This window comes from Rhodnius prolixus, unplaced genomic scaffold (genome assembly GCF_049639745.1).
Source record: "Rhodnius prolixus isolate KJV_2025 unplaced genomic scaffold, Rpr scaffold_1, whole genome shotgun sequence".
In the NCBI taxonomy this organism is placed as follows: Eukaryota; Metazoa; Arthropoda; class Insecta; order Hemiptera; family Reduviidae; genus Rhodnius; species Rhodnius prolixus.
The window spans coordinates 36,224,295-36,247,002 of NW_027411581.1; the positions used below are offsets into that span (position 1 = coordinate 36,224,295).

A 22,708-nucleotide genomic window follows, 5' to 3' on the forward strand; every position below is an offset into this window, starting at 1 on the left:
TAGTTCTAGGGTCAATTTTCTGACTTGATCCCTGCATAGTGTATCATAACTAAGAAAATAAATGTGGAACTAAACTTCCAAATTTTAAGAAAATCTGTTGGTGGAAGTATTAAGATTATTTATGTAGATCTATAGCTTTTATTTATTTTTCACTTTATTGGTAATATTTACAACTCTAACAGATGTTGTAGTAACAAGTAAACTAACTTTTATAGAAAAATAATATGTGATCAAGTGTACTTTTAAGAAAGGGGTGGGCATATTTTCTCTAGCGTGCCATTTTTGTGAAATGTGAGATCTTATCTCTTGTGTACTGTTAAGGAGGGCCAAGTATTTATCCTAAATTCTGAATATGAAAAAGTTTTCTTTAAAATCTATTATGCTTGAGGCGCGGAGTTGAAACTACGTAGAAACCTTCTACCTACATTACCTTCCATGTAGTGTGAGGTTATAGATGTAGTTGGTAGTTATTTTTGAAAAAGTAATCTTCAGTAAACTTAACGTATTTTTTTTGTTTTTAACTCGTGATATAATATTTCTTCTTAATGGCTCATCAACGTACTCTTCCTCAAAGTAAAGAAGCTTTGCTGAAGTCATACACTAGCAGACTTAAAGATGACGTGAAATCAATGCTTGAAAATTTCGAAGGTAAGTCGTTCTTTTGGTTAACTATAAGTCAATTAATGAAAAAAGTTCCTGATTTCTTTAATATTTTCAGAAAAAATTATTTAATGAATGAATAAATTGTGTAGTTCTGTAATCTTATTTTAATTGTAATCTTTCGTCAGTTTATTATAGCTGATTACGAGGTAATGTTTAATTTGTAGAAATTGTGAAATTGGCTAAAGGAGAAAATGAAACTCAAATGTCAAGATATACCCAAGCTGAACAAGATACTTTTGAGATGCATGTTAGAGCTGCTAATATGGTGAGAGCGGGAGAATCCCTCATGAAGCTAGTGTCCGATATCAAACAGTATTTAATTCTCAACGATTTCCCATCAGTTAATGAAGGTATTGCTCAGAACTCCAAACTGTTCAGGACAAAACAAGCTGAATGTGATCAAAAATTAATGACTCTCAGGGACGATATGGCTGCTGATTTATATGATTTGGAGGAAGAATACTATAATTCTATTTATAAAGTGTAAATTTAATTATAAGAGAAGTTAACCTACTCTATATTTAGTTTCTGATTTGATACTGTGATAACTTCATTGTCTTAATATGATTCAATTTCCTTATATTGTACAAAATCATTTTGATTTATATGAAATGGCCAGCATACTGTATCATCTTCTAAATGCTAAACAGTATTGATGAAAATTTAATGCAGTCAAATTACTTAAATGATATAATTGTTTTAAAATTTGAATGAAACCCAAGAACTTTTTCGAACGTTTCTAAATGGCTGAAATTACGAGTTAATGCATGAACGAAATATTAGGTACTTATACTGATTTGTGTACCTTTGTGTCGTTGAATCAACTCTTATTCTTAACTTTTTAAACTGTAAGTTTTGATAAGAGGTTTTTATTTATATTTCATGCTCGGATTTTAGAATGTTTAGTGCAAGTATATTTTATTTGCTGTAAATATTGTAAATAAATATTTTTTATTGATTACTGTCTTATATACGAACTTTAATTTATATAATAGTAAAATTTAATTAGTTATTAATTTAACAAGAAAAATCAGTGAAAAAAAACCATGATTTTGGCAAATTAAGAGTTGTTGGGCAAACTTCTGGTGTTCTTAAAATCTCTCGTGAGTAGTTGAAAATGTAGTAAGGCCTCGGAATTGTTAGATAGAAGATTGATATTATCCTTCTTGACGCACTTGTGCAAGTAAGGTCCCTTTATCAAACTGATCCCATGAATCAGTTTCGGATAGATGAAAATTCAAAACCTGTCTGAATTTGAGGAATTAAGCGTGTTCTGCTTATGACAAATAAATCATGGAGTCTTCTAGGGAATTGTATAGCAAATTTTGTGTAACTAGTTATATATATATATATATATATATATATATATATATTGTACAATTTAAGTTACTGAGTAATATATATAGTAATATACATAGAATATATTAGGAATATTCATATATATATTACTCAGTAACTTAAATTTAACGAAATATTAAGTTCTAAAATTTTCTCGAGTTGAAATTAAATTTAGCGGAACCAGTTAATGTAATTAACTTTGATAGGTACGTACATCAATTCTTTAGTAAATTGCCAAAAAACAAGTTAAACCCTTCACTTCATCAATTCACCATCCGCTCAAAGGAATTTCGTAATTTTTCTGAAAAAGTGATAAAAGTATTGTTTGGTTTAATTTTATTTACTTTGTGGGTCCTTAACATTGAGCAGGAGATTTTTAATTGATTAAAACATAAGGTGAAAATTGAATGAAATAAGTTAATCAATATGATCCAGCTCATTAAGAGTTGCACACGTATTGAAGTATTCCAAATGAAGCTCAATTCTTCAACTATCTTAACACAGTCTTGGTTTTGGTTTTCTTGAAGCTGTAGGATCGCCAAGGTGGTAATGAATGACAATGTGTTGAGGGTGAGGAAGAAGTTGTCTGTTAGTTTGGTCATGTGTGTGTGAATGGCTGGAATGTCTACTGTATTTGTTTGGGCGTTCCTCAAGTAAACCATGGGGCGTTCAGTGCTATTCGTAGTACTTTATTTTGAAAAGTCTCTAGTCTTTTGCTAGCTGTAGCTAACCGAAACTCTAAATTAAGAACCCTTCAAGAACTTATTCGATGCGTATGAGAATAGGGTAACGGAGGCTCTTTAATTTGTTGGTATTTTAGATGTAAAAATTATTACAATTGCATGTTTAGAATGTTAATGTACTTCCTTCAAAAAAGGAAACAAACTTGGAAAAAAATATACAGCTTCTCTACCTGTCTTTGTGGGGATTTATTTATATAATTAGTGAGTAAAGTGACTCTTCCCCACAAATCCTATACCTTTGCTATGGAAAGGTTGCACTACACTACTGAATCAAAACACCATGCCCCAGCAAAATACTATAAAGGCGCCTTACATCGACGCGCCTCAATTTAAAAGGAACAAGTAGAGCAATATAAGGATGAAATGTATACACTTAAAATTTTCATTCGTCACAGCCTCTTAATCTAATATCTATATTTTTGTCATCTTGTATGATACAAAAAGAAATATTTGTTTTAGTGTTACACACAATATGTACAACTTATGACAATATATAATATTTACAAATCACAAATTTACACTAACATATTTTATATTTATTCATTTGTATTGCTTTTTTCCATCTAAATCTAAATTGTGACAATTAATTTAACAAACAGTATTGTCTTTATGTATCACCATAAAAACAAAATGAAAATAATATTTTTCAAATGAGCGAAAGATTGAGCAAAAACTTAATATACGTAAATAATCCGGAAGAACGAACATCACACATTGAACCATAACGAAATCAACTTAAAAAATGTACATTTCTTATAAATATGAAAATATTTAAATAACCTTTTTAAAAAATATATTAAAATATTACAATATATTCTATCACATACCTACTTGAGTATATTATATCGGAAATGTTAAATATATATGTATATATTTTATATGTTTATATATTTGAATACAAGCATAATTAAAAAATAATATTTTGATTATAAAATAAAAAAATTCCCTTTCACAAAAAATATAAATAAAACATTCCTAGTGGTGAATATTAAGAAAATATAGCTTATGTATGAATATTTTAATTGAATGGGTGCAATAAGTAAATTACTTTGCGAGTCTAAAGGCTATTTTAAAGTTTCTTCTTCATTTCGAGTGATTTTTCGTATGTTTTAAAATTATGAACTGTTTTAGATTTGATTAAGTGATTTATTGTGATTTTAAGTGATTAGTGATTATTCTTACTCGAGAGTACATATCAGTCAGAATGAATACAAATTAAAAGAAAACGTTCATTTCTTAATGTAAACCTGATTTATTATACGTTACTATTTTTCTTAGTGTAATTTTCTATCGTAATATACATTTTCAAAACAAATAAATAAACTATTATCTGCCCTATAATACATTGCACAATATTACTATTATTTACAGTAGGAGAGGCACCTTATATTTAAAATAAAAATTCAACCATTGAGAAATAATTTAATTGGCGATTTTCTTAACTTTGATCTGAATTTGGTGTAACTAATTATACTACGTATTACATCGAGCCATTCCTCGAAGTACAAAAAACAGCTCATAAAAATGTTCATGGTAAATGACTAGTATCATTTATGGAAGAAATGTACACACGAAAGAGGAGCTATCCCTGTTGATAGACATTTTCTCTTATTTTCTCATTTACCTCTTAACTTTAAACTAAATGTCATAGTTTGTGCCAGACAATAACCTTACAGCAGTTGCTAATTTTAAATGCTTTTATATATATATATTATTTTTTTTTTTTTACAACACATTTACATGGCACATTTCTAGCATTAAAAAAAAAATTGTATTAGCAAATGACTTTTTTTCTCTAGTACATTACTACCAATTTAGACAAAATTTTTAAACTGGCGACATTATAGAAGTCCAATATTGGTGCTTTTGTAGATCTTAAGTAAATAACTATTAAGAGCTTACAGCAAACTAACTGTTCATTAGTAGTAAAAGAAGTAGCTCGGCGATTTTTTAAATAGGTTTTATATGTATAATCACATATACATATATAAACTTTTATATTTTATATATATAATAATAACTTACACCCAAGCTGACTGTTTTGAATTTAAAGTCAAGTGGTGTGTATTATACTGAAGGTGTGCTACATATGGTGAGGAGATGCAGCAGTAATTACATGCACCTGGGAACCCTTGTTTACATTGTATACTTGTCCTGGACTGAATGGTTCCAAACGCGAATGACTTTCTACACGACAACCTGAAAAAGATAGAAATAGTTTTATTTTTTTAAATCTATTTGGTAGAAATTATTTTCCCCCAAAGGCAAGAGAACCAAAATTAGGTCAGACTGCCGCAATAGTTCGTATTTTATCAGTAAAACATCCGTTGAAATCGTAATTTCTTCCTTAATTCTCGTGAAACTTTCTTTGCAGGCGTTAAAAATAAATAATAAAAAATAATGATTTTTTTTTTCTGAAAATGGAATGGTTTGATATGGTCAGAAAACTTCAAAAGTTTCTTATAAGCTACTACTTATCATTAGCTAAGCTCCAAAAGGCAGGAAAGCATTGTCTACGTTATGCTATTTTCGATTTTATCACTTGAGTTTCGACCTAAGGAAGCAATCATCTTAGAATAGAATAAAACTTTATTTCGATAAAAATATATACAAAAAATAAATAAATGAAGTGTAATGTACAAAACATTGTAACCTTCATACCAGTGCTATTAGAAAGGTTAAGATGAGCAGGATAAGATGCAGGGAAAAAGGAAAGGAAAAACTTGCAGCTAACAATCATCTTAAGTACTATTTATATAAACATTGAGGTTCTTTTTTCCAATGTTTGTGACTTTGTCAGTAAACACTTAAAGACTTTTATAGTAAAGATGTCAGTGTAATTGTAATTGTTTTAGTGAGTGCTGAAGATGGACACATTAGTCCGAACTTCCGAGGATTTTTTTGGTACAATAACCGTTGAAGTTTATGGCATTTTAACTTTTTATATCAAGAAAATTTAACTCCTTTTTAAAAAGTTCCAGTCAAAAAGAGTTCCTTTAATTAATTTTTCATGTACTTCCTTTTATGAATAAGTTTTCACGATTTTTGTATTAAAATGGAAAATGAAAATTTCAGAACAGGATTGATAAACAAAAATTAACCTAGAGTTCTTTAAGAAGGAAAAGGGATGCCATGTCATTTGATTATTTGTATTAGAAAAATCCATTTTTGCCAAAAAAGATTAAGAGAGTTAAAAAAGTGTATGTTCTTAGCCTCATTGAGCAATCACCTAATTTCAAGGAGAAAATTCGTGAGAAATTTACAAAACAATAATTAGAATTTTGTATTTTAATCATACAAGACACTTAGGTTAGTGTTGTTATTAGTTTCGAAGTACCTTATTATCTTATCTAATAAACAACACTTAGGTCAATAACTATAATGTGTAAAACATTTCAATTCCTCCAAACATTTATATTAAATAAGAATAAAATATTGTTTAGAAAACAATTTGGCTTCAAAATCTCAATACTTACTATTGTTCTGAGTTTTGGTGTTTGCTGGAATATATTTGGATAGTCTGACTGTTGGTAGAGGTAGATATCCATTAATTAATGGCATCACGTCTAATGTAACAATTTGCTCATCTTCAGTTTCCATTAACAGCACACCTGAAAATATTTTCGAATCAATTATTACTGCTATCAAATAAATGAATCTGTACATGGAGTTATTACGATTAAATCTGAAAACCAAACATCATACCTGCAGTTCTGCCGCAAACAGCCCACATATTATGTTCTGCTAAAACTTCGTACATCAGACTGACCTCATCGCATTCATTTACTCGAGTAACCTTCACAGTCAAATGACAAACGGTACTCACACGGCAAAACTCATTTCCTCTAGTTGGCTCAACTTTACATTCTATGACAAATAATGTCTGCAAAACGAATGAAAAAAGTTTCAGTTAATCTCATTAATTTTTAAAATCTTCCACTTTCTTATAAAATAAGCCGATAACTTCTTGGGGTCTCCTAAACATGATTAATCTGTCATTGATTTTTATCTGTCGAACAAGTTCGATACCTAGACAGGGATACAATAAAAAACGTGCCATGAAGGATAATATCCAAAATATTTAGCATTGAGCACATTTCCAGCGTGATAAAGCTGTGTTTATACACTAGCTGCAAGTGCATGGTCAGCCCACACTTAGAGATCACAGTAACTTCAAATGCAATTAACTTGGAAAGCTTGTGAAGAACTTCACGTTCCTACTTTTTTCGGATTTCTTTGCAAAATGTTCTAATGATTTTTTTTTTTTCAAATTTCGCATAATATTCCATTTTTCAATACAAATCTGTAATGTTTATTCTAAATAAAAGACTTCTTTCTATGAAGCCACATCACACTAATTCTGTAGCTTTTTCGAGAACATAGATTTTGGTGGTTCGAGAGGAGCTGACACGGTTCTAACATAAGTATTATTGCAGGGATTAGTAATATAAAAATTAAATAAATATTAATAATAATAATAAAATAAAAATTAAATGCTTAACAAAAATCTGTGGGATTGAGAATTAGAGAAAGCTAATGTGTATATGTATACATTACATGTTTTGGAAGAAAATCAAAACAATTTAGATTCAAAGATTCATGTAAAATATGAAAACTGAATGACTAAATGAGCGACCAATAAAAGCCAATGCCTTTCCCGAAGTCAAAGGGTCCGATATCTCCAAGTGTACTTAAATCGTTTTATCGTTTAGTCATCAGCGAAAAATCTCAAGTGCTGTCTAAAGACAAACTTGAAGCCCAATTCCCGAAGTTCTTTCAAGACCCATATATCACAAATCAAATGTTGCAGCTGTTAACTTTTATCTATTCAGATTTTGTTTTCTATGAATCTCAACATTTGATGTTTTCAAATGAAATGTCAAGTATATATACATTTAAAATTGTATTTTTGGAATTTTTAAATTTTATATCAGCTACTTCATGTAGCAATCACCAACCTTAAAATTATTAATATCAAAAGTATATTTGTATAAATATGGTTCTTGAATCTCTTCTGTTTTTACAGGTTCATAGTACAACGTGAATTCAGTCTTCAAAGAAGAATTTTCTATTGTTTGGTCACTATCCAATTTCCACATGTAACTGACTTTCATATCGTTTCCTATTTCCTAGAAATACAAAAATAAAATCAAATAAAACTTAAAACTTAAATTATTATTAATACAAAAATAGTAGCAATGAGTTTATTGAGACAAAATAGTAGAAGAGATCTTTAGAAGACGAAATGAGTAATACCTAAAATAAAATAGTACAACTACATCTCTCCTTGGTAACTGACCATTAAGATTGCACCAAAAGTTTTAAGAGCGTTAGAGAACGAAGAGGCTGGCACTTCTCTTGAGAAACATACTCACCTAACTTTCTTGGACGTGCCATTCATTAACAACCTTACGAAGCATTCTGGACAGAAGAGTAATGCTAGGTAAAGACAGAATAAGAATTTTCTTGGAAATCCAACAAACACTCAAACGATGTTTGACCTGCTAAGAGTTTTCAATGGAAGCACGAATTCAGGGCTTCTAATTTATAGAAAAATAGCTAAAGATTGATCTTGTTTATAAATACTCTGTTAACAAACAAGGTTTAGCGCAGGGTTGTGCGCCACAGCAGCAATCGAAACAGACTTTCGCCTCAGTCGAAGAACTAACGCTGCAGGACAGAATTAAGGTAAAGTAAAGAAATATTTATCCTTCTAGAAAGGGTTCATAAAAAAAAATCAGTCACAAAACAAAAAAAATAAAATAAAGTAAAAAATAACCATGTCAATTTTCACAGCCTAATTTTATTTTTTGCTCGTTCGAGATCTGCCACTATTGAAATATGCCTATCTAGTTCTTTTACATATAGGCGCCACTGTAGCCGAGCGGGTTAAGAGGTGAGACCTGCAAAGCTAATATGCATTGTGGTACTGGGTTCGATTCCCGGTCTTGGCCTTGGATTTTTTTTAATGGTTAAATGAGAAATAGTAAAGTACGTTTGCTATTCGCTCCGTCCACGACACCTAGTAAATGGTAGTTGGACGTTAAGCCCCGCCTGAAAAAATAGGCGAATTACTACTAATAGTTAGTTCTTTTACACATACTACTGGTTTCATATGACCTAGATGTGGACGCGTTGTAAATAAAAAATTGATTGAAAATGTTGTTAGGTCCGCAGTGTTAGATAATATCTTTGATTTTATTTCGTAGCATGCTCGTTTATTTTATCTTTCTATCATGATATATTTAAGTCAGAAACCCATCTTTACAATAAATATGCGTGCCATGACGGATAAAATCAGAGATACATTGATTGATTGATTTCGTACCCGTAATGGATTATACTGCTTACTGTTTGTCGGTGTTTATCACAAATTGTATAAAGTTTTAATTTAAAGGAACTCTAGGGGTAAATTGCATCCCCGATGAAAATTTATACGAGTTTGAATGATTTCAAAACGAAAGCTAGCCATTTTGTGTTGAAGATAAGTAGTTTTCTTTTTTCGTTTGAAGAAAAGGTAGAAAAATCAGTAGTGGTTAAATATGTTGTTGTATGTGACGGAAATCCTGTGAGTTTTTCTTTCATCATGCAAAGTTTTAATTTCGCTTCTCGTTTTATGAGTATTAGACTGATAATGAAAAAATACTCGAAACAAATTCCCTGCATTACTTCTACTAAAAACAATCATAAGTCAATTTTGATATTTAAATTTTAAGCTGTTTCAAAAGTTTCGCCCAGGTCATAAAACTATATATTCGAAATTACTCGTATTATTTTCGGGTTACAACTATCATGAAATTAAATATTTATTTATGTTAAATTCACCAAATATGGCAATAAATTTGAAAAAATAAAACAATAGATACAAAAATTTAAGAGAATAGATTACTTACAATGAATTCATTCAATGGTGGATTTACTGGTGAAACAGTAATGCCTGAAGGACTTAAAATCGTGACTGCTGGATCATGTACCATTAAACTTTGACTAGATAGCGCCGAGACAGTGACTAAAAGAAATTTAGCTAATCTTGCAGTATGAGTTCTGACGGTAGCTCCTAGAGCTGATTCTAATCTTAAAGGCATGCAGCATTCCTCTTCTACCCAAGGAACTTTCAACGTTATCTAGACATAAATTAACAATCTTAAAAATTAATTTAGCTAAAAATTTACCTTAGAAACTTTTAATTCAAATTTACTTTTTAAAAAATTAAAGATTGCGTCATTATTTGATTTTACTATTTTCCTATTTAATAAGATAAAATTGCTTACAGAGTGTTCAATTGGATGAGATTCTTTAGTTAAAGGTAGCTGAGCATATAAACAAAGAGGAATATGAAATGAGCTATTTGGTTTGATCTCTGGTAATAGTATACTCAGCTCTCTACTCAAAGTATCTGACGAACATCGCTGCTTTACAGTCAGTCCATTGCTAGTTTTCAATTTTAATGTACTATCCTGAAATTTCAATTACTATTTTTGTAAACTTGAATTGCAAAATAAAAGAAAATGAGAATAAATAATCTCATTAATAATAATTAATTAATAAATTATTTAATCATGTCGTTTTATACTTAGATCCTTTGAGAGAATAGGTAGAGAAAGAAATTAATTCAATAGAATAACTTACAAATAAAAAATGAAAAGATGTTTTACAGGTTTATTATGTGCTGAATTTGGAAAGAAATCCAAAAACTAAAAATTAAACTTACTTCAACAATCAGCAAGAAGTCAAGAGGCTAATTAAAGTGAATAACATAGGGCAGAAATAGCCTAAGTCAGTAGGTTATACAATTTAGCCGTTTTTTTTTTAATAACCTTTAGGTATTCGGAAGGAAGTTAGGAAGTCAAAATGGAAGTTGTTATAGTGAACGTTTGAAGAGATGAAGGTACTGTGCTGGTTTGTAGCCTTTACGGACACAGAATAGAGTTTTCACATGAATTCTCTGAATTTAAGCTATCCTTAGAACTCATAAAATTTTACCTTTATAACATGAACTTCAAGATAGTTCCTTAATAAGGCATTTGTTTTTAACAATAATTTTGAATACTTACACTCGGTATATAGTATCCAAGTGAATTTATACGCAAAGATGTTGTTTGTAACAATCCTGCCAGCAGATCTCCTTGCGTACTAAGAGTCACAGTAGGTAACGTACGCATAACTTCGAAATGAATTTTATACTGAGATTGTAACGACAGTAATTCAAATCCTTTGCATAAAGTTACACAAAATTGTCCAAGTTTATAATTACCGGGATCAGTTTCCTATAATTTAAGAATATTATTATAATTGTCGGATTATTTGGTGCTAATATCAAACTTGTATTTTGACTGAATATACCTTTGATGTTAAAACAATTGTATTCATTCCTGGCTTTAATGAAACATCTTTAGCTAATAAAGATTTTGAAAAATCTGACTTAGATACGCTGGTGATTTTTCTGTAACGTCCGTGACTATCTTGTCTTCTAATTAAAAAATAAATAAATAGATAATGATTAAATAACCAATAAGTTATTTAATACATAATTATGAAAAAAAACACACTTTAGTGGTATTTTTTGGTTTTTTAGCTCCAGGTTCGCTCCAGCTAAACTTTTATCTTGTTTATAATCAAGCCTCATAGCTACTGGCAATTTTTGTAGAAGAGGATTGGAAGGTGTTAACTGCTCCTTATTTTTTCTGTTAAAACAAAAGAAAAAGAGTGAAATGATTAATTAAAACACAAAAAAGAAGCAAAAAACAACAACAAAAAATTAATGTTTTTCTTGGAATTTATACCCTAAAGAAATACTGAAGTTTTTTTTTAACTTGCCTTCGAATAGTTTCAGGTGAATCCTTGTGTTTGGAGCTAGATTTGTACTCATGTTTCGAAAGCAGTAACGCGACGGAAATTAATGGGCAATTTATTTCCACGGGTAAATTTGATGTAAGGCTAAAGGTTGCTGAAACTTTTGTACTTCCTGGATCAACTCTTATATCAACATCAGTCAAAGACATACATTCAATCAATGTTCCAGTCCAAGGAGGATCTGTAAGAAATTTTTCATTATATTATGAGAATTACAGCAGTCTTACGAGATTAGCGAGAAAATAAATAAATAAATAAATGTAGTGAAAAAAACACAAGCGATAAAAACTTGCAAAACTTCATTAGTGAATAAAATTTACACAAACCGGGTTTTGATGTCTCTAAGATTTTCAACATTTCATCATAATGTTTTACTCTAACTGACATTGGCAATTCGGAAGAGCTGGCGATAGACACACATATTTTTGCATATCTAAAACGAGAATATTTTCTTTAAAGTCTAATAGATTTCATACTAAGGAAAAAAAAGTACATAGTTTATTAAGTTAGTTTTTATTACGTACTTTCCTGTTACTTTCATTAGATTGGATTAGTTACTTTTTATCATGAAAAGTATTGTAATACCCATAAGTCGCAAAAATATGTAATACATGACAAATGTTCAGTAACAGAGTAAACTATCTCTAGTTAAGAAATTATAACTTAAAGTACAATCCTAATTTTTAAGAAAATTGAAGTAAGTATTCAATTGAAGTAAACAATAAAGATAGCCGGGTAAAGTTCACACTTTTTTTTTTTTTACCTGAGAATGTCACCAAGTTGTAAATAAGAATGTGCCAAATTCAGTCTTGCATTGGCTGCTAGTTGCTTCCAACCATCCTGTTCATAACAATGAAGAGCGTTCTGAAGAAAAGAAGTAGCAGTTGTGTGGTCTTTGATGCTCCAGTAGAATTTTGCCAAATCAAATCCCAAACTACGTGCACACCGCACTCTTCCAATATGTTTATAAGTCCCCATTGCCAGTTCGGATAATTCCTTAAAAAAAAAAAAAAAAAAAAAAAAAAATTAATTTAATAATTGTTTTAAAAGAAAGCTCTAAGAATGAAGTTTAAGCGTAGTTTTAGAGATTTGGTGTAAGGAACTAATGCTCAATATTTTTTAAGTTCATCCGTTTCGGCGTTTCATTTAATTCCACCCGAAGGATTTTCATCTACATCCAGAATTTGGATCAACAGATTCATGCATATTCACAACTATATGCATTCATGCAATATAGTTATTATTGATACCAACTTCTTTATAGAACCTGTGGAAACCAAATTCTGAAAATCGATAAGTTCCAAAACAAAGCGAAGCAGGTAGTTCTCTGACAAAAAATATCATCGATTCAATTATGCATAAACTAAAAACTTATTGAAGGAAATATTTCGAATAATTAGAATAATTATTCATAAACTATACAATAATGGTTCATTTAAAATGATGAGAGAAATTTATACATTATTTATTGTTTAACAAGCAAGAAAGAATCACGTTTACAATAACTTAAAAATGTAAAAACTCACTAAGTATTGTTTACAAAATTCTTGTTGAGAAGACAGTGCTCTCTTGAGCTTTTCAACAGGTTTAGTAAAATCATCGCCCAGTCCTGAAAAAATCTGCACTGCAATATGTAACTGTCCACTAGTCTGTTCCTGGCCTGGCATTAATCCACACAACTGTCCAAGATCAGCCAACTAAAAATAAAATTATTTTTTTTTAAATATTCAGTAGAATATTGAAGAAAAGAATTGTACTCCTGTTTAAGAAGTGGCCTGTGGCCCTTCAATTTTTCTTGTTGAGTATACAGACATTTTTTATTCTCTTCTATCAATTTAGTTAAGTAGATTAAATCAAGATGATAATGCTTATCCTAATATATAATATTATATTAGAGGAACACACAGTTCACTTCAGATCTTTTCCCTTTGCACCGGTATTACCCTTACAGCCAGCATATCAATTGATTTGTCAGTACATAAAAATTACTTATGAATAAATTGTTTAAATGCCAACCAATTACTGTATACCTTAATTTTATATACCTACCAATTAATTATATACCTACGACATTCAGATGAATTTACCGTAAATATTTCAATTCTTTTGAAGGCAAATTTTTATGACTGTATCTATTATAAAACCATATAAGAAATTATACACATTACTATTTTTGCTGCCCATGATGCAAGTACAATCGAATGGGGAAGTTATCTCTTTATATGTATAAGAGGCCGTTTCCCCTTTCTTCTTAGAACTTCCTTGGAGAGGTTATCTTTTGGATTTTGGACAACCACCTTTGAGAAATGAGAGGTTTTCTCAAGGAGCGCTGTAAACTTAAGCACCTGAAGAAGCAGTCTTCAGGATCAGCAGCGGATTTTGTGGGGGTGGTGAAGGAAACTCGTAACATTATATCAATGACTGTGGTGCCATTTCCCAAGGACATGCAGAAACCTAGGAAATTATCAAGTTTGGAGGATGCTCCCTCACTCCTGAAATTTCTTTACTGAAGGGGTGATATAGGGAATCGACTGGCGCCAGTAAGGAGGCACTATTGACTTTAATGATCGCAGTGCACTTTCATACCCCGGGGGAGAAAAATAACAAAACAATAAAAATATCATCTTATATCAGGGCATTCCGCTGAAGCGATTTTATGTAATTGCATTTGAATAACAAAAGAACTGAGTTTGCTATCAGAGTCATTATGATTATTATTCAATTTAAAGGAATGACGTCTTGGGTCAGTAGGGCCCTGAGGCTTCGGTTCAGTACCATTGTTCCGGGAAGAAGTGAAATGGTTCCTAGGGAACAAAATCTAAGGCCATCAAATCTGGTCTTCCACTTAAGTGTGCTATGCTATAAACCATTTAGTTAATCCTTAACTTAATTTATTAAAAACTAAGTTCTTATTCTTAAAATTTTTGAAAAATCACTTAAGTCTTATGTTAATTTAATTACAGCCTACTTTGTCTCCCACGAATTTGAAACTGCCAGCACTTGTAAAACTTTTAAAATACCTTTTGTCTAGCATAGGCCCAAATTCCTGCTGTATAGCGAGAATACTGTTCAACGTGATTACTTTCAGTATAGTTTTCGCAAGTTTGCAAAATTTCAATGCATGAAAGAAAAACCCAACAAGCAACAGCCCCCTGTGGATAGGTTACATCCAGTAGTGATAACTCTCTTATACAATTGTGAAGAAATGGTAGAGTTCTTTCGGCCACCTGAAACATAAATTATTTTTTATGCTGGATTTGTATTAGATATTACTAAAAAAAGTAATCGCCTATTTTTTCAGGCGGGGCTTACCGTCCAACTACCAATTAGGTGTCGTGGACGGAGGCGACCAGCGAACTTACTTTGCTGTAAATTTCTATTACATATTACTAAATAATAATATTATTTTACTAACTTCAGAAGGTTTGTTGGCAAACAGTAACATAGCACACTGTCTTGAAAACAAATAATTTCTAAACTGAAGAAGCGAAACACTGTTGTTTTCTATTTTTGAACGTTCTTTTAGATTGACTCCTGATGATAGGCATAAACCATCCCAGGAATCTAATGGAGACTGAAACTGAGTCAACCAACTTGGGGTTTCTGAAAACAATTGTAAGAGCTTAATTAAATTATTATTCTAAAAAAATAATAATAAAATAAAAATGGAGAAATGATGCTTATTTACCTCCGAGATTAGAGTTAAGAATAAACTGCGTAATAAGAGCATCCAACTCATCATACTGAACTAATGCTTCTTCATATACACCTAGCATTTCCAAAACGAAAGCCAGTTCTTCCTAAAAAGGAAATGCATAACAGAGTTAGATATACAAAACTTTCTTGTGATACAAAGTAAAATGACCGTTTTTAGTTAATCGCCTTCTAGCCTCCTTTCGGAAGCTAACTCGACCACAGGTTTTTTTGTATTCACTCATGTTATAATAAAAAAGGAAGCATGCTATGATAGATTAAATCATCGTCAATAACAATAGTTAAATGCCTAAGAGCTAGACTACACATAATAGCACTAAACCTACCGACATTTATGCATAACTATTCCTACCGTGACCGGTCAATAAACCGGACTTTAAAATTACTTAAATTTCTCATTATAGAATGAAGATAATAATTATTTAACAATGAAAAAGCATAGTTTCTTTTGTTTAAAAATAAATCTCGTAGATTTTACTCTTTTTTGCATCATTTTTTATAACGATAGGTAGGCTTCTCAATTGCAAATTTCCCGCATACGTATTTTTTACCGTTTAGACAGCATTTTTTAGTCTTATTGCCTTTGCAGTATCTTATTTGGCTATTTTCCGACCACTTGTTCGTGTACTAGTATTTGTCATGCTTTTGCAATAGTAACACAAATTTTGCCTTGAAATTTCACTTCCGATAGTTTTTTATACAAAATACATGCATTTAACCCTGCTAAGTCTAGGATGTTGAAAACTATTTGTTGAGGCCATCTCCGAGATTTTCCACGGTTATATTTCTTCCACGAGCTGTATACATTTCTGCTAATTTCAAAGCGACAGACTCCCCAAGCGGAACTATAGGTTCTCTGCTTTCACGTTTTCCCAAAAATGGAAAGCCTTTTATTGTATCGAACGCTAGCCAAGATTTGAAACCAAATTTGTCCGGTTTATTTGGCATGTACTGAGTAAATCTGCATCTTGACTTTGTTGAGAACAAATGTCCTTGGAAGAGATATATGCTCTTGGTTAGAACAGTTCTGACTGTTCTCCACGAATTTGTTCCAAAATTTAGAAATCAAAGCAAATTTATCGGTTTGTAAACGATTATTTCTTTGAAACACTCGAATAAACCTCAAAATTTCCGTCTACACATTTCTGCTCAGTGTTTGAGAAGAATGCTCGTCACCATTTTCTGTTCCATAGAAAAGGGCCATATCTTACATTTTCTGCCTCATATGCACCACATGCAAACAATAATCCGATAAATGCATTATCAAATTGAGTTTTCGAGAGAATTTTGTTACAAAAAAAAAAAATAATAATAATAAAATAAAATATTAAAATAAGAAAATAAAATGAAAATATTCAGCCGGTTAAATGACCGGTCGCGGTAGTTAAGACGGACTACAAATTTTTCTCAAAAATCAAATACTAAGAAAAGAAGTGAATATTAAAAAAACAATTGTATTCATATTTTAGGAAAAGTCGTGAAGTTTAATGGCGGTATGATAACGCTGTAACTGGAAAATTTAAACCAAATTTAAAAAACGGCCTATTGACCGACCTGTCGTGGTAGGTTTAGTGTTAAAATTCTTCTTTTTCTTCCATGGCGCTACAACCCAAAGTGGGTCTCGGCCTCCTTCAACATTGTGCGCCAGTCCTCTCTATTTTGCGCTGCCAATTTCCAATTTCTAACTCCCAGCAGGGACCTCGCATCATTAGCCACACCATCTATCCATCTCATTTTAGGCCTGCCTACTCTTCTCTTATCAAACATCTGTGCCTCAAGCACTTTTTTAGGGGTTTCGTCTCCGCCCATTCGGACGACATGACAAGCCCATCTAAGCCTGCCAATCTTAATAAATCGTACTACGTCCATCTCATTATACAGTAGGCTTAGCTCCTGATTTTATCGCAGTCTCCACGACTCTCCCTCTTTTACAGGCCCGAAGATCCTTCTGAGAATCTTTCTCTCGAACCTTAGCAAACTTTGCTCATCACTTTTGGTAAGAGTCCAGCATTCCGAAGCATAGGACAACACAGGACGGATAAGGGTCTTGTATATCCTTATCTTGGAAGTGCGTGATATGAGCCTACTACTCACATATTTATGTAAACCAAAAAAACACCTATTAGCCACAACAATTCTTCTTTTTATTTCGGACTGCATGTTATTGTTGCGATCTACCTGGCTTTCAAGATACACAAAACTATCCACTCCTTCAAAAGTGTGTCCTGCTACTGTAATTTGATTAAGTAGCTCAGTCTCGGTACACATATATTTTGTTTTTTCTTTATTAACTCTCAGTCCTATATCACGAGCAGCTTTCTCCAAACTTATGAATGCTTCTTTGACTGCACTGAGGGATCTACCTATCAGATCTATATCATCTGCGTACGCAAGTAGTTGTACGCTTTTATTGAAAACAGTGCCTTCAAGCTGGATTTTTGCTCTGCGCACTGCTCCGTCCAATGCAAGATTGAATAAGAGACATGCCAGACCGTCGCCTTGTCGCACTCCTCGCTCAGTATGGAACTGCTCAGAGAGGTGCCCCTGTGCACGCACCACACACTGCACATCCCGCAAATTCATTTTTATCAGTCGTATAAGTTTAAGAGGCACACCCATCTCAATCAAGCTGTCATAGAATGCTGGTCTGAGAACACTGTCATACGCTGCTTCAAAATCTATAAAGAGATGATGCGTTGGAATTTTATGTTCTCTGGCTTTTCCTAGAATTGTACGGAGAGATAATATGATCTATTGTTGATTTGTTTTTTCTGAAACCAGCTTGATACATTCCCAGTATAGTTTCTGCATAAGGTAATAGCCTTTGGTAAAGGATATTCGAAAAGATTTTATAAATACAAGGAAGTAGAGATATGCCTCTGTAGTTGCTACACTCTAAGGAATCACCTTTCTTGAATATTGGGCATATTACAGTTATATTCCATTCCTTTGGCATGCTTTCTTCTACCCACAAAGCCATAATCATGTCTCTCAACACCTTGAGCAGTTCATTTCCTCCATGTTTAAAGAGCTCGGCTGGCAAGTTGTCGAATCCTGGTGCTTTGTTATTTTCAAGTCTTTCTATCGCCATTATTATCTCATCTTCATCCGGTGGCTCTAGATCAACCAAACCATTCCCCCTGTCTAGGTGGAGCATCGTTTGTTCGGTTTCGGGTTCCTTATTGAGGCATCCTTGTTAAAATTGATCAAATAAATAAATTCGATCATTAGTAAAGAGTATGCATCAGTTCCCATAATACTAAAATATCGCATTTTTTATAGAGCATATTAAAAAATATGGTAGATTCACACCTGTAGGAGAAAATATTTAGTAAAACTCCACCCAGCTTGATTTCTTCTCTCTCTTTGTTCTCTAATTAATTCTTCAAATTTAAGTAATGTTCTATCGTAGGCGGTTAATAGCAGAAGTCTTGTGTTTACGACAAGTCCTCTCCATGAGCCAGCGGAACGAGATTCAGATCTTAATGGATTAATCACAGAAAGACATCTGAAATATTTAATAATATACAATTAAAACTTTTATAATTTATAGCAAAAGTATATTAATGAAAGGAAAAAAAGCAAGAAAGAAAATGTTTAAATTCCAGATTGAATTTAGATTTCCGCACATTCCAATTTCATACAATAAAAATTTAGTTTTAAAGAATTCCCTTACAAAGTTTAACATAATAAAAATCTTTGTGTTCAATGGTGCAACCATTATGATGAGAGCTGTAAATGTAAAAATTTTTTAGATGTAATTGCTAAATTAGAGTTTTAACCTAACTTTGTTTACAGTGACTTTTTGTGTCAAAATTGGGATTTCTAAAAAATGAAGCAAAAATTAAATAAAAAAAATAGGAAACCTTTCTAAACTAATTTACCGATGCAGTTAAAGAATATTATTTGTTCGAAACATTAGCACATTAACAAAATCTTTGAGATCTAATACATATCATACCCTTGATCACTCTCCGTTATTAAAATTCTCAACAATTCTAGGTGACAAATTTTATATTAATACAAACGTTAATTGGATCTGTCATAAATTACGAAATGATAATAAATGTACGAGCACCCAGTTGCGCCACAGTCAAATTTACTAACATTTTTTGAAGTTATTACCGCACTCAAACTCCTGTGGAAAAATCTTCAAAATAGAAAAGTTCGTCTGTAGACAGATCGCCAAGTTTAACGAAAATTGTTGCAGCAGTTTTTAAGAAAATTTCAAAAAAATTCAGCAAACTAATTTTAAAATGTACTTCTAAATTTCTTCTAATTTGGAACTCTAGAACGCTACTGACAACCCTCGATAGTAATAGGTGGCTAAATGGTACTGAAAATGTACTTAAGAGGGAAATTTAACTTAGCTCCCCCAAAACTAAATTTTCTTCGGTTACGCCTCAGAAAAGTCTCAGGCATGCAGGAGACGAAATAGACTACAAGTTTTTGACAAATCTTTTTCACTTTTCAAATTATTATAATTGGAGTTTTATTGTTTTTATGGGCCAGATGAAAGCTTTCATAGAATTATGTTTTCCAATTCAACTACAATTCTCGATGTACTTCCTTCCTTTCACTTTAAATTAAATGGAATTTTCTTTTTTATTTACAGAAAAAAAAAAACTCTATTTTGGAAGCAACTTGAAAATGTGAGCGGCGAACAGACAGCTGAAACCTAGACTAGAGTGCCCTTGAATTACAACCTGGCAAGCTATTAACTGTTTACACTGAACTGTCTGCATTTGTCATTGCAAGAGATTATTGCTTAATAGTGAAGGGCTAACCTCTTCTTCAGGGGCTATTAAAGTCAATGCTAGATCCCAAAACAACACTTAAACTGATACCTCAAACACTCTCAATACACGAAGGACTTGCAATGAATGATGTTACAGAGTACAACCGTATGAATTAGCTTACCTGCATTTATTAATTCTAGCTCACCATCTATCACAGATCCTACGCTTAACAGACCTCAAATTTCACTACAAATCGAGGAAGCCATATAATTCTTTTTAAAAGCACTTACTCAAAGATTATTCTAAAAATCTTAATTAAGTATTTTAATGTTAGAATAATTATACCTTATTACAGAATTACATATCCTTAATTTATAACTAAATATAAAAGCAATAACTTTTATTGCTTGTTAAAACTGTCCTATAGGACAGTTGTACAAGGTTTGATCGTCAAAAAGTGCACGAAAAAGCGTGAAGTTGTAAAACATTGTAACTTTGACAATAGAAAACAATTTTCAATAAAAATATAATTAAACTATTTTACTAAGACTTCGAAAATTGGTTAGACATCAATATTTCCAACTATTCCACTCCCTGCACCAAAAGACGACGAATTGCAAAACCGAGATCAGAAAAATAGAAGCGAAATAAAGTCTCCGATGAAAATTCGGAATGTGGCTAAGTATATCACTACGACTAAAATTTAATAAAACCAATTCAGATTGACAAAATTAAATTGACTAACTTTCAAAGCTAGGTTTTCAAAATTCTTAAAAAAATCTTTTAATGTTCAGGTTAAAATCCGAAGTTAATTTTAAAATTGACTCAGAACTAAAATTAACTCTGCGAATAAAGCATGAAGTGTGTTTTTAGAACAATGACTTTTAGGGCATTGACATCTTTAATGAGTAAATAAATTTTTAACAAAGACATGTAATTTTGATATGATAAAAAAAATACCTGTCTGCATGTTTTGCACCATAATCGCTTCTTATTTTATCATACACCGTTGATCTAGGAATAAGCTTATTAGATTTTCTGAAATCGTAAGTTTCAACAACAACTATCATCCAATCCATTAAATTGTATTGCGTCAGAACTCTCATCCACATTTCAATGTCATCACGGATAGTTGACTTGTATACTTCAACATCCTGCATAGAAAGAAATTTAAAATACTTGGTAAGTAATGCAACTTACAACATTACACAACTTAAGAAAACTTCTATAAAATATACTTGTCTAAATTGTTCTTACCGAACACTGAGTCCAATATGTATGGAACATTGGTTGATCAGTTAAATGAAAATCTCCTTCTTTTGGCAAAACATCTTTAGTAAAGGGCACGAATTCAGCGGTTACATTAACAAATTTTATGGCACGACCATAAGATCTTCGCCACTCTGTGGCTTCTAATGGCAAAGAGGCTGCCAATGTAGGTTCCAGACTTAAAAACAGATCTTTATCACCAGAATCTAAGAAGTAAAAAACACTGTTTTGATATAAACTGATTTTTATCACCAGAATCTAAGAAGTAAGAAATAATGTTTCGATATACTTCTTTTTATTACAGAAATTAGTCACTTATTAAAATTTATTTCAATTAAAGAACTAAGATACTTATTTATCCCTCAAGTCAATGCATTGTGCTTGAAAAGATAGGTTATGCTGACAATAAATGATTTCAACAACTACGATGTTTGCTATATCATTCATCTTATGAAAATAGCCCAAACTTAAGCACAAGATGATACAAACGTTAAACGTAAAACGAAATTCAATGGTTTAAATTCTATGTACTTACATGTCACAATAGGTTTGCTTTCCATAATGGATCTTTCAGTTGTTTTGTCTGTTGTCCCATTCATTATTTTAAGCTGCTCCATGATTATCAGCTTTAAAACTTATATTATAAATATATTCACGTATGTCTATATATTGCACTGCATAATTGAAACGAATTACTCCCAGGATAAGTGATTCGCGTATGTACATAATGAAATAAATGATTTTGATGACCCCGCCCGTGTATTTTTCTAACATTCATAGAATAAAATAGTAAAAATAAAAACTTATTCATCTTTTAACTAATGACACACATAACTGATAGGCAACAACCATCTTGGAATACTAAACCTGAAATGTTAACTACTTCTGCCCTCTACAAAATTTCTGCAAACTAATAGGAATGGGATGTTCGGTATGTCATGCCTTGCCCATGTGTTCAATTCTCACTTCGTACTTCATGAGCATTGCGTTCGAATAATAAACTCTTGAAATTTATAAATTTATCTTAAAAAATTTAATTCCTAGTTTACTCGAATATATTTATTTATTAACAATTTATTTCATGAAAAAAGTCAAAAAATATAAGAATTAATTGTATTTAATATGTTAAATGATTTAGTTCTCATGTTGTCTTTATGCAATTGTTTTTGAAAACTCTTTTGTTACTTCAGTGTAAAATATAAAAATTTTGAATCAATGTGATTTAAAGTTATTAACAGAGATACCAAATTGAGCCCTTGGATATAAGGTATTTTAAAATTTTAATTATTGTTTTTTATTTCAGTGTTATGCTGTAATGTTCTAAGTATTATACATAATTTAACTTTTGACATATCACTCTATAAAAGATAAAATATGTGAAATCTTAAA

The 22,708-nt window shown here is 31.3% G+C and overlaps 2 protein-coding genes across 3 annotated transcripts; one reads left to right on the forward strand and one right to left on the reverse strand.

Moving 5' to 3' along the window:
- Positions 1 to 217: 217 nt before the first annotated feature.
- MED22 (Mediator complex subunit 22) lies at positions 218 to 1,632 on the forward strand. Its single transcript, XM_074116575.1, has 2 exons — positions 218 to 648; positions 828 to 1,632. Exons 1-2 carry the CDS (start codon positions 546 to 548, stop codon positions 1,148 to 1,150), a joined length of 426 nt encoding a protein of 141 aa, XP_073972676.1. The 5' UTR covers positions 218 to 545; the 3' UTR covers positions 1,151 to 1,632.
- A 1,491-nt stretch (positions 1,633 to 3,123) lies between these two features.
- Positions 3,124 to 22,389, reverse strand: SIDL (SIDL trafficking protein particle complex subunit 10). 2 transcript variants are annotated; one of them, XM_074116391.1, is made up of 20 exons: positions 21,855 to 22,389; positions 21,308 to 21,525; positions 21,011 to 21,204; positions 18,624 to 18,819; positions 15,286 to 15,397; positions 15,013 to 15,200; positions 14,618 to 14,824; positions 13,124 to 13,294; positions 12,361 to 12,593; positions 11,924 to 12,030; positions 11,562 to 11,778; positions 11,294 to 11,428; positions 11,088 to 11,214; positions 10,799 to 11,011; positions 10,016 to 10,201; positions 9,638 to 9,868; positions 7,703 to 7,873; positions 6,450 to 6,627; positions 6,221 to 6,355; positions 3,124 to 4,943 (listed from the first exon to the last, which is right to left on the reverse strand). In XM_074116391.1, the coding sequence occupies exons 1-20, from the start codon at positions 21,934 to 21,936 to the stop codon at positions 4,828 to 4,830; spliced, it is 3,417 nt and encodes a 1,138-aa protein (XP_073972492.1). In that variant the 5' UTR covers positions 21,937 to 22,389; the 3' UTR covers positions 3,124 to 4,827. The 2 variants fall into 2 exon arrangements, with proteins under 2 accessions (XP_073972492.1, XP_073972502.1); XM_074116401.1 differs by having other exon boundaries at positions 21,308 to 21,577; positions 21,855 to 22,388.
- Between the last annotated feature and the right edge of the window lie 319 nt (positions 22,390 to 22,708).